The 16,027-nt window shown below is 35.0% G+C and overlaps 1 protein-coding gene across 5 annotated transcripts in view; it reads left to right on the forward strand.

Moving 5' to 3' along the window:
- MLLT10 (MLLT10 histone lysine methyltransferase DOT1L cofactor) overlaps positions 1 to 16,027 on the forward strand; it is a 123,146-nt gene that overhangs the window by 56,284 nt on the left and 50,835 nt on the right. For all 5 annotated transcript variants that reach the window (XM_077788481.1, XM_031503815.2, XM_021530377.3 and 2 more), the window contains 3 exons: positions 2,704 to 2,799; positions 8,312 to 8,567; positions 10,555 to 11,124. In XM_077788481.1, coding sequence (XP_077644607.1) covers positions 2,704 to 2,799; positions 8,312 to 8,567; positions 10,555 to 11,124 — 922 coding nt within the window. The remainder of the gene's footprint in view (positions 1 to 2,703; positions 2,800 to 8,311; positions 8,568 to 10,554; positions 11,125 to 16,027) is intronic.

A 16,027-nucleotide genomic window follows, 5' to 3' on the forward strand; every position in this document is an offset into this window, starting at 1 on the left:
GTTCTTGTGTCTCTTGTCCTTCCTGACCTCTCCTTATGTGTAGGGACTACTGTTGATTTCAGTTCATTACAAAATGTAATTTGAAGTCATCCTAGGTGTTCCTTTGGTCAGAATTTTATGTTGCTTTGCCTTTTAGATGAAATTAACACTGGAAGTAAAGGAACACTAGAAAGTCAAAGAAAATATTGTAAAACACGTTCATTCAGTTTTCATATTGTTTACCGTTATTGTTGTGAAGTTTCATTCTAAAGTGTAGTAAAGTCATTGCACCTTGGCTCCAAAATTATAAATAAAAAAATTCTTTAGGATGATTTGAGTTTCCCAGTAGAATGAAGAAAGCCAAAAAAAACTCAGGCAGTGGTTAGCCATTCTATAGTTTCCTTCTTGAAGCTTGTCTGGGGTTCAGTGAAATTGTTACTCAAATTTTTTCTAAACATATCCACTGATGACACAGTTTGGTAGCTTAGCACTGGTGAAAGTCTTTTTTATCAACAGAATCGATGGATAACGTGGCAGTCTTGGTGTAGCTGCTTCTGTTTTTCCCTGATTCCTGCTTTTCTGTTGTAGCATTCTGGGGACTGTTACATTTGAGATGTTTTTCAAAAGACTGCGCAGTGCATTTGAATCCTTCCTCACCATAGTAGTTTTTTTTCTTTCTAATATGTTTTCCAGGTCTAAAAAGAGACAAGCAAACAATCTCCCTTTGAGAAAACACAAAAGAAAACAAATAAGCTCTTTCAACAAGCTTATATTAGGTTTTAAAAATTTAAAACCTACTCTGTGGTGTATGTCATTGTAATTATGACATCTGCTGACTTTATTATGAAGGGAAAAACTCCATACTTCTATCCATGTGTCAGATAGGAAAAAACCCCAAGTTCACTTGAGTGTGCAAAAACCCCAGATCTAGAAATCCCCGTCAACTTTTTAAAGTGTACCTGTCTTTGAGTTATAAGAAGTGTACAAGGATTGAAAGGACTTTATATGTTGTATCTAGCAAGTATAGTTTTGCATAATATTTTGGTGGTGGTAGCTTTTTTACTCGATTGATGAGCTTTCTTATTTAATCTGTATTTAATTTCTGGCAAAATTAGTTTAATTAAATGGATTTGGGCTGATTAGAGACAAGGTGATCTCTAAGTCAGTCACCTAGTATTTACAGTTCATAAAGGTAGAGATAAAAGTGTTTTGCTTTCAGCTTTGCATCTAAGTTGTCAGTTAACCAATTTTACTTTACTGGAGAATTTGAGAATTTAAGAATTCACTCTTTTACACTCTCAGGCTTGATTCCATGAAATAAGTTTCTGATATTTCTTTCATTGTGACAGAAAAAGAAAGGTGGCACATACCTGAATAGTGTGCATGTATTGCATCTCATCCTGGTGCTTGGTGAGAGTGGTTGTGCAGTTGCTGTTGAACAAATGACGTTCTTTTGAAAGTTTGGACAGTCATTTTGATAGTTAGAGAAAGTTCACCATGGGTTGTCTTTAAGATTCAAAATAGTTACTGAGTTTTTATATGGCTATTTAGACGTACACATCTTTTCAAGCTGCTCGGTGGGATTTTTAAACTCCTTGTCTCAATCCATATGGTTTTTAGCTCTTTGTAGAAGCAGTCTGAACGAATAGCTGTGCATTGTGCTGTTCTGCAGAGTTTGCTATTAGTTCACAAAAATACCACAAATTTATAATTAAAGAAATGAAATACTTGAGTGCCACTAGCTTGTAAGTAACTTTCTCTCACAGCTGCATTTTCTTTGCATCTTCTGACACTGGCTAAGTAAACCATATTACATTGCTAAGGAACAAATGACTTGTTTACGATTAGACTGGAAAAAACACTCAGCTTCTGTGTTCTAAGTTTAATTGTTAATTTTGTCAGACTTGATATTTTTTTAAAGTATTTGTCTAAAGTATTCAAACAAATACAGTTTGGGTCTGATTCTGTAATCCTCCAAAAATTGATTTCTGCCAGTATGAAAGACTTCTGTTATACTATAAAGGCTCTGGGATAAGAAGTTATTTTCTCTCGGTTGGCACAATTTTGTTCACAGTGCCAATGCTTCATTCATATTTAAGAAATAAAAATTTAAAAACTGATTACATTCTCAGGTCTTTTAGGAAGCACATTTGATTTGTATAGCTTTGATATTTTATTCAGTTTACCATGGAAAATACTTATTTAGTCTGAAAAATAGATGTCCTTTTTTTGGAAATGAAATCTAAATCACATTTCACATTCTTATGCATGGAGACATCAGTAGGGGAGCCAAAGCTAAAACTTTGCATTAATTTACATTAGTGTCCCAACAAAAAATACTGTGCAGGTGCAGATAAGATACAAATCTTTGGTGAAAAATGAATGAAGATCTTTGAAACAGAAGCCATGTCTCTGTTTTTAGTCCAGTTTCTTTTGTTGATTAAGTGATTATTGTAAAGATGGGTTTATATTAACAACAGTGCATTCATAAATGCTGGTTATAATTGAAGAATTTCAGTTTGTGCACTTTAAAAACAAATATGAATACTTGATTTGCTTTATAAAATTATATTATAAAACATTCAAAACATTATTGTGTTTTTCTAATAGCACAGGACATTATTGCCATATCTCTTCAATTTTGATACCACTTGATGCAGTATAGATTGGGTTATGTGTAAGGTGAAGCTAAACTTAATTTTTATTGTCTTTTACAACTTATAGAAATATAAAGAGAAAGATAAACACAAGCAAAAATATAAGAAGCAGTCGGAGTCCTCACCATCTTTGGTTCCATCTCTTACTGTAACTACAGAAAAAGTAAGTCAATATGTTTTTTCTCCTCTTTGACTTCAGTTATTTATGTCAAAATTTCATGATGTAGTGATTCCTCTATATATGCAGGAGCTTTATAATGGTATAAATTCTATAATTATCAAGGACTCTTGATATTTTTTCCTGTAACGTTAAAATCCTAAAATACTTGAAGGTTTATCATATGGAGAAAGGCTTAGAGTTTTGTACTTAAATTTTGGGTCAGGTGCCAGTGATACTCCAGTAAATTTTCCTTAATTGAGGTATATTTCATAACTTGAGAACTTTTAGAAAGTCTTTCCTTCAAAATTCACTTGTGTATGTTGAGCTGACACTGAACCTGTAAGCATTTAAAACTGGTAGTTATGGAATTACAGCTCATGGTTCATATACTTACGATTTGCCATATTAGCAGGTTGTTATGTTAGGTTCTCTGACCTTTCATTTCTGTTGATGTGTTAGAAAATACCTAATTCCATTAGCAACATACAGGGTTAAATAATGACAGTTCTCAATGTACTCAGCAAGAATCACTTTTGCTATCCACCGATAAAATTACACGAATGTTGGTGTTACAGAGGGGGCAGTACTATTGAGAAATGGTTTTCTGATTTCAAAGTTGGAAAAAACCATTGTGTCCCATTCATGTGGTGATGTGAAAAAACCATTGTGTCCCATTCATGTGGTGATGTTTGACATCAGAGTTGGGGAATCATGGTTTAAGTTGAACTGTGCTTAATATGCACAGATCATCATGTAAGGTGTTGAGGCTTGTGTTAACTGTGTGTGGTTTGTTTGCTGAGGTGTTACATTCAACAAATGTGTGTTTGGTACACCCAAGACCTCATTAAGACTGGGTGAAACAATTGAAATACCAGCTTTCTCTGGTCTCTGGAAGTGTTCTCTCAACTAGTGATATTAATTTCAAGAATAGTCTCCAAGAGGGTTAGATTTTTTTGTATGCTTTGCAGATTTCTTTATTCTCAGTAATAAGATTATTAACTTGAGAATCCATACCTGCTAACATCCCATAATTTGTAGCTCACACTTTTGTTGAGTCTTGTTTCTTGTTCTGCTTTGTCCTCTTTGATGCTGTTCTGTCAAATGAGACTTAGTAGTCAGTGGTCTGAAACTCTCAATAACTCAATTAAAAAAAACAGAAGAAAAGGTAGAGTCAATTTATCACTTTGCTGGTTTGATTTAAGAGCAATTAGAGATTGCAATCAGTGAGTGTGATATTTTCTATTGGAATTAGGTTGTAGTATTGACTGGTCCACGATTGGTTATTTCATTTTATTAATTTGCCCTAACCATACTCTTTTTGAATCTGAGACAACTTCAAAAATTCATATCCTGTAAAAGAAGCTTTGTGGAAACTTGTATGGAAACTTCTTTAAATTTACAACCTTTGTTTAGTTTTTATACTGTGTGTGATCTTACCTTTCTTAAATTGCATTCCTCTTGTACTTTGATTATCTAATAATTGTAAGTTTTAACAAGAAGTGATATTGTTGTATAGTTCTGTAAAAGTTAAATATATGGAAATATTGATTATTTTTTGCATCCGGCCTATGGGAATATGCTTTTAATGCCAAAGACACAGTTGGATTCGGGTTTTCTGCTAAGCTTATTTGTAATTGCATTGTCCTTCCTATCCTTTTCCTAACTACAAGGTTTACTCCTATGATAGTCACAAGGATGAGCTAGAGCAGACACTAAAGTGAACAGTATATCTCTAATTCTAGAACTTAAATTATAACTTAATTAACTAAAACAGAATATTTACTTAACCTGTTTGCTTCATTTATTGACTTTTTTTTTATAGTGCTTCAAATAATCAGGGAAATTTGTGTTCAGCTTTTTATTGGCGTTTTTATTGGAAAATTGAAGTTCAGAGGTTCCTAAGTGCAATTACATTTTTTTTAAAAGTATCTACTGGATATATGGAAGTGACCTTTTTTTTTGGCTTTAGCTAGTTCCTTCAGTTAATATTTTCCTAAGTAATTTTAACACAATTTACATGAATTTGCTTTTCTAGGTTATAAACTTGTATAAATTCCTCAAAACTTTGAAATTTTAGTAATGAAACAAGCTTTATTTTTTTCTAAGATGAATATTTGGTTCAGAATATTGCATTAATGTATTACTTTTATGTGTCCTTTTACATGGAGTTGCTAGAATTGATTTGAACCTGATCTCTGTTTCACAGCAGTCTTTCTTTGTATTGAATGCATGACTTTATTGTGATATATAATCACTTCTGCTACTATAATATTCCTGTGGGGGAAACTGAAATTTGAAATGCAATTTGTTTTTCCTTTTTAAAGATGTTAAACCTTTGTAAATCCAGTGGTAATGGCCATTTATGCAGGTGATGTCTTAAAACATGTTTTTATCTGGATGAGTGGTTTCTTTAGATAGAATCATGAAAGGCTGCACGATAAACTGAATTCGCCTTCTTTAGTGTAGTTGAATTGCCTGTTGTTTCTGCAGAATTTAATTCCACAAAATTTTACTGAGGTTCCAGCCCCTGCTATTTTGAGAAGCACTTTTGTGCATCCCTGTAATGCCACAGCAAATGTTGTTCAGTCTGAATCAGTTAAGTTAGAAAAAGTTTGAAATAAGAAATGCCTGACTACTCTGTGATTAATGCAGTAGCACTACATTTTTTCACTTTTGGTACGTAGATATAGGATGTTTTAAGAAGAACTACAGTGACTTAGGAATTTGAATTCTTTGCTGCCTCTTCTGCCTGCCTTCTTAGTTGGGAGGAGCCATCAGCCCCATATTTACTCCTGGTAGAAAATTCTTGTCTCATGTTTTGAGCTTTGGCTCCCTCCAGCAGTGTGGGGAGATGGAGAGTGAGGGTTATGGTTAGTTCTTCAGTGGTTGCTCCTGCAGCTGCTTAAGGAGAAGAGTCCTCCCCAGCTCCAGCATTCCTCCCATGGGAGATAGTCCTTCACGAACTTCTCCATCGCGAGTCCATCCCATGGACTATGCTTCTCCACAGACTGCTGCAGCAAGAATCACTTCTCCACAGGGTGCAGTCCTTCTGGCACAGCCTACCTCCAGTGTGGACCCCCCAGAGGGTCACAAGTCATGTGAGGAAACCTGCTCCAGCATGGGATCTTTCTCCACAGGTCACCAGATCCTGCTAGGAGCCTGCTCCACGGAGTCACAGCCTGCTCTCAGGCACCTCTTGCTCTGGTGTGGGTTTCTTCCATGGGCTGCAGGTCGATCTCTGCATCTCTGTAATGGGCCATCCATCGAAGGGCTGCAGGGGCACAGCAGCATCACCATGGTCTTCATGGTATGCAGGGGAATCTCAGCTGTGGTGCCTAGAGCACCTCCTCCTCTTTCTTTTCTGACCTTGGTGTCTGCAGAGTTGATTCTTTCACATGTTCTCGGTCCTTCTCTGGCTGCAGTTCCATCTGCCCAATAAGCTTTTTTTGGTTTTCCTTCTTCAGTATGTTGTTACCATTTGTGATGGGTTCAGCCCTGGCCAACTTTGGGTCGGTCCTGAAGCTGACTGGAATTGGCTTTCCTGGACATGGAGGACACCTCTGGCAGCTTCTTACAGAACCCCCCTGTAGCCCCCTCTCTACCAAAACCTGACCATGCAAACCCAGTGTTGGTTTTGGGGTTTTTTTGGGTTGGTTGATTGTTGCTTGGACTCTGCTCTTACCATCTGGCATTTTTGTGGAGAATTACCTGCCATGATCTTTCCCCTCTCTGTGCAAGGGTACTGTCTTATACATCTGCACAGGGCTAAAGGCCACTCAAACCTTGGCATGTACTATGTGTACCAAGACTGATTACTCTGTGTTTACCATAAATCCCCAGAAGTTTTAAGACTTGCTGCAGATGGATGGAGTAGCTCTATCAGGGAGTGATAGATGGAGAGCATAAAAATGACAGTAGCTTTCTCTGCTTAGGGTATATTTCATCATGTTAGTGTTTATGATTCTCTGAGTAAGCATGTAGATTTCAGTACACCTTATAGCACCTTCTGAAATGCAAGTAGCTGTGGGAGCAAAATTTTCCAAGGCAGAATTGTGTTGTGCATGCATATTCTTCAAAATCTACCAGGAGTGGGATTCACACTTGCAGTCAAACTAAATTACAGCACAGTGTTTGCAAATTAATGCTTACTTGTCATTGCCTGGCCTGGTATGCAAATAGATTGAAGTATTTGCTTTCCTTAAAGCTTGTATATTTAGTTGTCTTCTGTCATTTACAACTGAAAAGTAAGGTTGTGTAAATATCTTAGCTATTTTAGTAAAATATGGAAAACTTTGTACAGTTGCTATACAAAGCTTTATGTAAAGATGAAGAAACATTCTGTTCTAGGCCTAAATTCAGCAAGCATGCCACTTGGGCAGGGAAAATGTGTGTGTATGCTCAGTTTTAAGAGGCATGTGTTTGTCTGGTCTTTAATGGAGATAACTGTAGATACTATTTTAAATTCTGTTCTGTAAGAACTGAAAAACAGACAAGCTCATTTTGAACAGATGAGTTTCTAGGTTTGATCCGTATTTTTTTAACGAAGCTGTTTTACTACGTGTCTTGAGTATAAATAACAGTATAATTCTTTTGGTTTTTCCTGATTTTGCTTTAATTTTTTCTTATGTTATTAAAATTCTGTTAGCACAACTCCACTTTTTTTTCAGTCATGAGAAGAGCAATATTCCCTTGTATGGTTTCCTAATGTGCATGCAGTTTCCCTGCCCACCTAATTACTTTCTCTGAAACTTCTTTTGACTATTGTTCACCAATAGGAACAATTCTGGTAAAATTTAACAGTCAAATAATGGACCTAAAGGTTAAATTTTTAAAAGCCCTCTGGAGAGGGCTGTAGGAAAAGGGCTAGAAATCTTGGGGGTGGATAGGGGTTGCATTGGGAGCTTAAGAGTGTTTTTCTACCTGTCAGAGAGCAGGTTTGAAGTAAGTATGTCTCTATCAGCTGTCTCATGTGTCTTCTTTACTTGGTGTTTCTTAAGGAATTGGATGAATGGGGGATGGTTCACATGCCAGGGAGCTGATTTTGGTTTGGTGTTGAGACTATAAAGTCTTAAAAATCCAAGTTCTTAGGTTTTGACACCTTGAACAGTTCCACTGCTGATAGAGCAACATTTCCAGTTTAACAAAAAAAGCATTAAATTGTATGTTCAGAAAAACATTAAAAGTTTATTTTCTAATTTTTAATTTTAAGCATAAAATAACAATATCCTATTTAAATAGACTATCAAGACCATATCTGTGAGATTTTTCCATTTACCTCAGTGAAGTAAAAATTTCAATCAAAGGCATTATGCATATTTTTTTGCACAAAATTATGTTTTATATATTTCAGTTTGCAGAGACTGTTCAGATTTCAGCTGCTGTAATTCCTGCTGTTTCTAGTTACAGTAGTATTTGAACACTTCTGTGTTCATTTGAAAGAATGAAGTCCTTTAAACAGTTAAGAGTTTTTTATGTGACTTGTTTCTTTAATTTCTTCTCTCTTTTAAAATGCCAGACATACACAAGCACTAGCAACAATTCCATGTCAGGCTCCTTGAAGCGGTTGGAAGATACCTCAGCTCGATTTACAAATGCAAATTTCCAGGAAGTTCCTGCGCATGTTTCAAGTGGAAAAGATTCTTCAGAGGCTAGAGGGTCAGAGAGCAAAGGGAAGAAATCTGCAGGTCACAGCTCAGGTCAGAGGGGAAGAAAGCCCGGTGCTGGAAGAAATCCAGGAACAACTGTGACTGCAGCTAGCCCTTTTCAGCAAGGTACTGATTGTTAAGCAATAACAGAATTTCTGCTTTGACATGAATTAGAAATTTTATGTATGCAGAACTTGAAAAGTAGTTAATCTTTTATCCTCAATACTGAGAATGTTACTTCACTTTATGGAAAAACCCAACTTTTTTCAGGGCAAAAATGTTTGTTGCTATAACATGAAAAAGAAGGTTGTACATTTTTAAAAGGCAGAACTGATGCTTTTGTTCAGACAGTTAAGGTTTTCTCTTTAGCTGCAAACAGAATTGTCTTTATGTGCCAGAAAGTTAGCCTGGGGTAAACTTTAATATGACTTTGAGTCTAGACGTCTTAGCTCTTTAAGGGAGTAATACTCAATGTTTCTTAGTCAGAGCACTGGCTAAAGAACAGAACTGGGCAACCTAATGCATAGGATGCATTGGCTGCTCAATGATTTTTCAAGATGCAGATTTTTAAAGTATACTATTTTCATCAGAGTGAAAGACCATTCTACTTAATTTTTTTGTCATTAAAATATATGAACAGAAGGTATGTAAAAAGTATGTAAGGTTTATTTACTTTAGGTAGTACAAAATATGTTACTTTTTGAGCTTGCTGAAGTCCACTACATGCACTATGAGCACTGCTTAAAAGCAAATCTTACTATGGCATCTTCATCAGAGTTGGAAAATTATTTAAAAAAATTAAAAGGGTTTTTATAATTCCTTACTTAATAAAACATATTATTTGGAAACACAACAAACTAGGTCTTGTGTAAAGTAATTTTTAGTAATTTTTCACTGTAGTGTCTATTGTTTATGCTTTGTGATGGTGATTTTTCTTTTGAGATTATTTATGCAGTGAACACTTGTAAATTGGTCTAGAGCTCTTTGAAAGAAGAGGAAGTTTTTTTGTTTAAATGCTCAAAACTTTTAAAGTTGCCTTCTGTAATTCCTCATTTAAAGAAAAATCTTACTGCAGATTGCAAAATAGGTCTTTATTATGTGCATGTATTTTCTTTTGGGCTGCATTAACTGAAGTTGATATAACTTATTGAAAATACAAAACAAGGATATTTTAAATTTCTAAAAATAGCTGTATTTATGTGCATTTTATTTTAAATTGTATTATTAACAATATTTAGTGGAGTACTAATGATAAAACATTAGTTTTAAAAGGACATGGGGTTTTTATACCTAATATCATAGTTAGGAATATTTTCTTGATGTTTACATCAGTCTGAATTCTGTGAAACAGTACCCACAGACACCCACCTGTATAAAATCAGTGAATTTCAGTGCAAGTAGATGCTTGTATTTCCCAAGAGTGCTTAATTTTCTGCCTTGGATGCAGTAATACAGTGATGAAATTACTGCATTCCAAATACTGGAGAAGGAATGTAATTCTGTTACACAAAAGATCTTTATGGTTCTGTGACAGTGCTAAAGAAGTGTTTAAATGCCAATTCCATACACTGTTTTTCACTTTCTCTTGTGTGCTGTTGAAGAATATGTTTTCTGTGGAACTCCTCCTCAGCTGGAGAGAATTAAGCCAAATTGTTTTTCGCTTGACCTGCGTCAAACTCTTAATTTTAGGTAGAATGGTAAAGAAGATTGCAGGCATAGTGTATATGTGATCATAGCACATTTCTATCAGCTTTCTTTTTATATATCTGTATGATCAAAAAAATCTACTCCAATTTGCATCAAGTGTTTGTTAGGGCTTCAAAACATGATGGAATAGCAACAAAGTTGTTATTCTTCTTTTATTAATTTTCAACTTGTTTGTGCTCCAGATGCAAATCTGAATCTCAGATAGGAATCTGAGAGTCATATACAGCAAAGTGAAGATCAGCAGGAGAACCAATCCAACAAGTTATTTAAAGAGTTCTTTAGCTCTTCATAAAGCTTTTCATAAAGTCCTTTCACATTAAAGTTTTTTATTCTAAGATCATAATACTTCCCATTGGTTTTTATCAACTACAGGGAAAAATATAATTGTACTTCTTTCTTTTTTTAGGAAGTTTTTTGGGCACTCCTGGGAGCATAAAGTCATCTTCTGGAAGTTCAGTTCAGTCTCCCCAAGATTTTTTGAGTTTTACAGACACAGATCTGCGAAATGACAGTTTCACACATTCTCAACAGGCTTCATCAACCAAAGATGTACATAAAGGAGAGGCTGGGAACCAAGAGGGAGGAGTCAATTGTTTCACTTCCTTAATTGGTCTCCCTTCATCATCATCAGCTGTTCCCCAATCTAAAAACTTTGACAGCTCACCTGGAGACATAAGTAATTCAAGCCTTACTTCTACAGCATACAAACGAGCTCAAACTTCTGGACTAGGAGAAGAAACTGTAACAGAGAAGAAACGGAAAGGAAATAAGCAAAGTAAACATGGGCCTGGTAGACCTAAAGGAAATAAAAGTCAAGAAAGTCTTTCCCATCTTTCAGTTTCTTCTGCTTCCCCAACTTCATCTGTGGCATCTGCTGCAGGAAGCGTGACAAGCTCTGGTCTTCAAAAATCTCCAACTTTGCTCAGGAATGGAAGTTTACAAAGTCTTAGTGTTGGTTCATCTCCAGTGGGTTCAGGTAGGCATTTATTGGATTTGTTTTTTTACCTCAAAATATGTTTTTATTATTTTAGCTATAATTCTGAGTATGCTTTTCAGGAACATAGTATCATTAAATTATCATGAAAATCACATTGGGGGAAAAAGGACTGTTGGAAAAGTAAGTTCTGTTTCATGTATAGGTGCCACTTCGCTGTAGGTGACTATAGTAGATGGACCTGTGTATTGACCTATAGGCTATATAAATGCAGGTTTTGAAGCTGTAGGGGGAAAAGGTGCATGTAAATAGGATCTTTGAAAATTACATATGGCTGGTTTAGCTAAAGAAAAAAAAAAGTGATAGTATGGACTTTATTGTCTGTGTGTTCTGTTACACAGAGAAAACAAAATTGGTACTTGGGTATGTCAGCTTTGCTGAATGTGTCCCTCAGTTCCATTTTCCCAGTTTAGCTTAACTGAAAATCAAAATGTCTACATGGAGAATGACCAGTTTAAACATGTAAAATTATATTCTGAGTCTGGACTCCTGTGTAGCTGGATGACATTTACATATTCTGGTGTGCTATTTAGCAATTGAAATTGGCTGGTTTGTTCTTCCTCTGTTCTGAATGTTTATGCGCATCTGGGGCTGTGAGAGGCTTTCTGTTTCCAGTAAAGCTGTGTGTGGAATGGCCTGGCTGGATACTCTTATCTACCAAAGTCTTTGTTGCTCTGAAGTTTCTTTCAAAGCTTTGTGATGTAAAAGATAACAACTTACCTCACTTTTGAAACTTCAAAATTTTGTCCTTTTTGTTGTTATAGTGTGGTTTTCTTTATTTTTTATTCCCCTTAATTTTTCTGTTTTGGGGGAAGAGAGAAATGGAGCTTGAATATGTGCTTCTGGGGAGGGTTTTATGCTTTTTGTATTATATATTTTCACTATATGAGCAAGAGATATTTTTAAAATATACATAGTTCAAAGAAAAAAAACCCTGTATTTCTTTCAGAACAAGGCAGGTACTTAAAAACTTGGATGTCACAGCCACATTGTTTTAAAGCAGTTAGATACAGGCAAATGATCATTTTTATTATAGGTAATGATGGCAATAGCAGTAGCAACTATATTAAGAAATACTTTTCCTATATTAAAATCAATGAGAGAGTAATGGCATATGATAAAACTTCATAGTTCACTATTTATCTTTCTGTTTAAAATACAGTTTTAAGAACATGTTTACCTCTTACCTTTTATGAACAGTGAGCATCTAACAGATTTATATCAGTGTTCTGATTATTTTGTATGAGCTTTCTTACTCTTTTATGATCTCTTTGAGGTGGATTATGTATTGTTGTAGTTAAGGTAGGAGATAGAAGTACAAGGTCTTGGTTTGAAGTGAATGACCCATGTTTTCTCTCTTATATTTGTCATAGAATATGCTGCTCTCATCAGCTCCTTGTACAGACCTTTCCTTGTCTAGGTCCATTCTTGCTTCCTTTGCCCTCTCCATTACATCTCTTCCATCTAGAAAACGCCAGTGATAATGTTAAACTCTTTGTCAATAAATACATGGATGGAAATACTGTGTCTGTTTTATTACTTTTATCATGATGTTCAGCCTATAGTTTCACATCTATTAAGTATATTTATGATTCTTGGTGGCCAGCATTAGACCTGTCCTCTAAAACAGTGATATTTTCTGAGAATGCCAAAGAACATGGATATGAATAAATGAGTAAACAAAATCACCCCAACAAAACCAAGAAAATCCAGAGATACAAAAACAAATGGGATGTCTTTGAGCACGAGCTCTAAATTTGTCCAGAAGCTTCTGCTTGAATCACAGCTTATTTTTGAAATGTACTCTTCTCCCTCATCTCCTCTTTTTCTTATGGCTGTAGTGCTGCTCTCCTTCCTTCATCATAAGCATTTGTTGGTTTAGCAACACAATAACCCAATTTACAACAAAGTTTTACGTTGCATGAAGGACATATGAGTACTACCAGTATTATCAGAAACGTATTTTCTCAATTATAATATGCTGATATTTCCCTTTTTAATGTGCTCACCACATTGTTGAATAACAAGATCTGACAAGTGAATCTAAATTATTAGATCCAAGCCCCGAGATAAGATTTTGTGCATGTAAAATGTAGTGAGTGAAAACACAACTTATTCAAGTAAATATGTTTTTATTGCCTTTTACTTGGAATTACCTTGATACCTCAAAGAAGCTGGATCAGGAATGAGCTAGACCATACTAAACAAAGCTTCCAAGGCACTTTTGCAAGAATCTCCTCCTCTTTTTTTTAAAATAGTCTTCCTAACAGCACCTATTATCTTTCAATTTTCTGGAGAGTACTTGTTGAGATCCAGAAAAATTATGAAAAATATGTCTTCACAGATGTATGATAATTGTGCTCATAATTGATGTTCAAATGAGATGAAGTGTGAAGGGAAGCTTATTCTGTGATGGTAACACAGATTCATCGTGTGCTATTTATACATAATTAGATGTCTTCCCAAAAAGTTTTATTCAGAGTAAGTATATTCAGCTAATTTTGTAGACATATTTGTAATTTCCAAACTTATCCAGTCCAAAGGGGTTCTCTTTTCCTGCTTAATAACAGAGATGTACCATAAATATTGGTGTAGTATAAGGATGTGTTATTAGAAGCTGTTACAACACATACAGTTAGGTTGTGTTTGCCATGCAACAGATCTGGTGTGTTCAGGGTTAAACTTAAATGTTCAATCTTTATGCTATTATTTTTTCTGAAATGTAATTATAACCTGACAGGAAACATTTTATGCATTACTTTAACACCGTATTCAAATGAAAAATGAAATAAAACTTAAATTGTTAGGGTGATATAGAATTTTTGCAGTAAAACAACATTTTACCCTTTTTAAAAAAACTCTGCCAAAGTTCTATAGATATCAGCTCATTTACAAACCATGCTTATATATATTTTTTTTTAATTTATAAGCATTTTAAGTTTATTGTCTAAGAAGGCCTAAGTTATTGGAAGAGTTATATATAAAGCTGATGATAATGGTTCACCCCAAATAGGGTTGGTCTTTGAGTGATTTCAGGACATGAATCTTTTAATAGGGAAAGGTGTATGTTGATTTCATCTGAACTCAACTATTTTACAGAGCTGTCTAACTTTCCAAGTCAAAGCTGTCCAAGCTGTATTCTCAAGATTAAGTTCATTCTCAGCATCCTTCTAGGGAATAATATTTAAAGATTTCTAGTCTAGTACTGTAAAGCATTGAGAGCTTGGGTGCCTCAGCAACAGGAAGAATAACGTTTTATGTGATGTACAATACCTTCTAACTTTTGTGGAAAAATGAAGCAATGTAAAATGGAAAGAATCCAGTATCAGAAGTTTCTCTTTCATGGTAGATAAAGTTCTTGGGCAGTTGTCTTCCAAGTTCAGCATGGATACTTGCTGCTGGAATTCTTACAGTGCTTCAGGTACTTCTCTGTCTTTCCGGGTTCTGCTCTTGTTTTCAAATGTACAGCAAATTGTATAGTATCAACTTCAGTAGCCAAGGACTTCAGGGGATTATTTGCTTCAATATTTTAATTTTTGTAAAATTGATTTTTTGCCGTTATGTGTACTGTAAACCCTTAAAAAAGCTTATACATTTTCTTTCTTTAAAAAGACTGGAAAAGATTCAGTTACCAATTAGGCCTCGAAATGGTTAGCCCATTGTTTCAGCACCCTTACTGTGTCCATGTTCTGGAATTCCTTTGTCCCAACTGAGGTGAAATTAGAATTTGTCTTTCTACATTTTTATCTCTGCGCCGTATATATTCTGCCCTTAGCCAATCTTCAGTAGGCTCTGGTTGGTAACACTAGACGCTTTTTGGAATAAAAGACTCCTCCAAACCCGGTATTGTATTTTATTGAAGCAGTATTTCAAATTATGAGAAATTGTTTATGTTTTTGGCACAGGTCCCTCTGAGTTGATCTTGTCTTGTGCAGTTAAGTTTCAGTTTTATATGCGAGTTTGTTAAATGTTTCAGATTAGTTCCATGTATGTTTTTCTCCTTTCCCATCTGATTCCAGCAGTGCTGAAACTTTTGTCAATGCTACACGTTATGGTGTGCAAGATCATCATACTGTTAAGCTCACTGTTGCACTGATGACATAAGGGAACTCTGAGTTTCAAGGAGAAGAGTAACTTGAAATTATTCGCACTGAGATACGAAGTCCCTCAGTACTTACGTTGAATCTTCATGATGCTGTGTTTAAAGTTTGACTTAGTAGCTGAATCTACTGGGAGAAATAGTTTAGGAGAAATTATTCTGAAACAGTTTGTGCTATTATGTTTATCTGCAAAGTGCACCAAAGCAGAAGTCTTGCTGTGTTAAAAAGCCAGTTTGTATTCAGAGGAGATGGAATATAAAGAGTAAATTGATACTAATAGATAATAATGGCATTTAAGGACTAAGCAAATGGTATAGACAACATACAAGGCAAAATCAATGTGTGGAGAATTTAATTATTCATATTTGAGGCTGAATAGAAGTGGTGTTGAGATTGGTGAATGGTATACAAGATTAAAATGTTAAAATTGATGATTGTTGGTGTAGAAAACAGGGAGATGTTCATCAGGTAACAGGGAGGAAATCACATGAGGAAGTATCTTATGAAAATGGGGATTATCATGAAATGCATCAAAGTTCTTAAGTAAAATAGTTGTTATCAGCAGCTACAGCCAGAAGTATTGACATTTCCTGATGATGAGTACCTCGTACTTTTATGCTTTTAGACTGTCAGTGTTAAATTTCAGTGAGTCTTTAAAACTCACAAAGTTATAAGAGAGACTGACAAGTAGTTAATGTTATGCAATTATGATGTGTTTGACAGAAGAAGATTTTAAGACATAAAAAGGTGGTGGATATTGAGAGTTATGGAAAATAACTTATTGG

Source organism: Lonchura striata, chromosome 1 (assembly GCF_046129695.1).
Source record: "Lonchura striata isolate bLonStr1 chromosome 1, bLonStr1.mat, whole genome shotgun sequence".
NCBI lineage: Eukaryota > Metazoa > Chordata > Aves > Passeriformes > Estrildidae > Lonchura > Lonchura striata.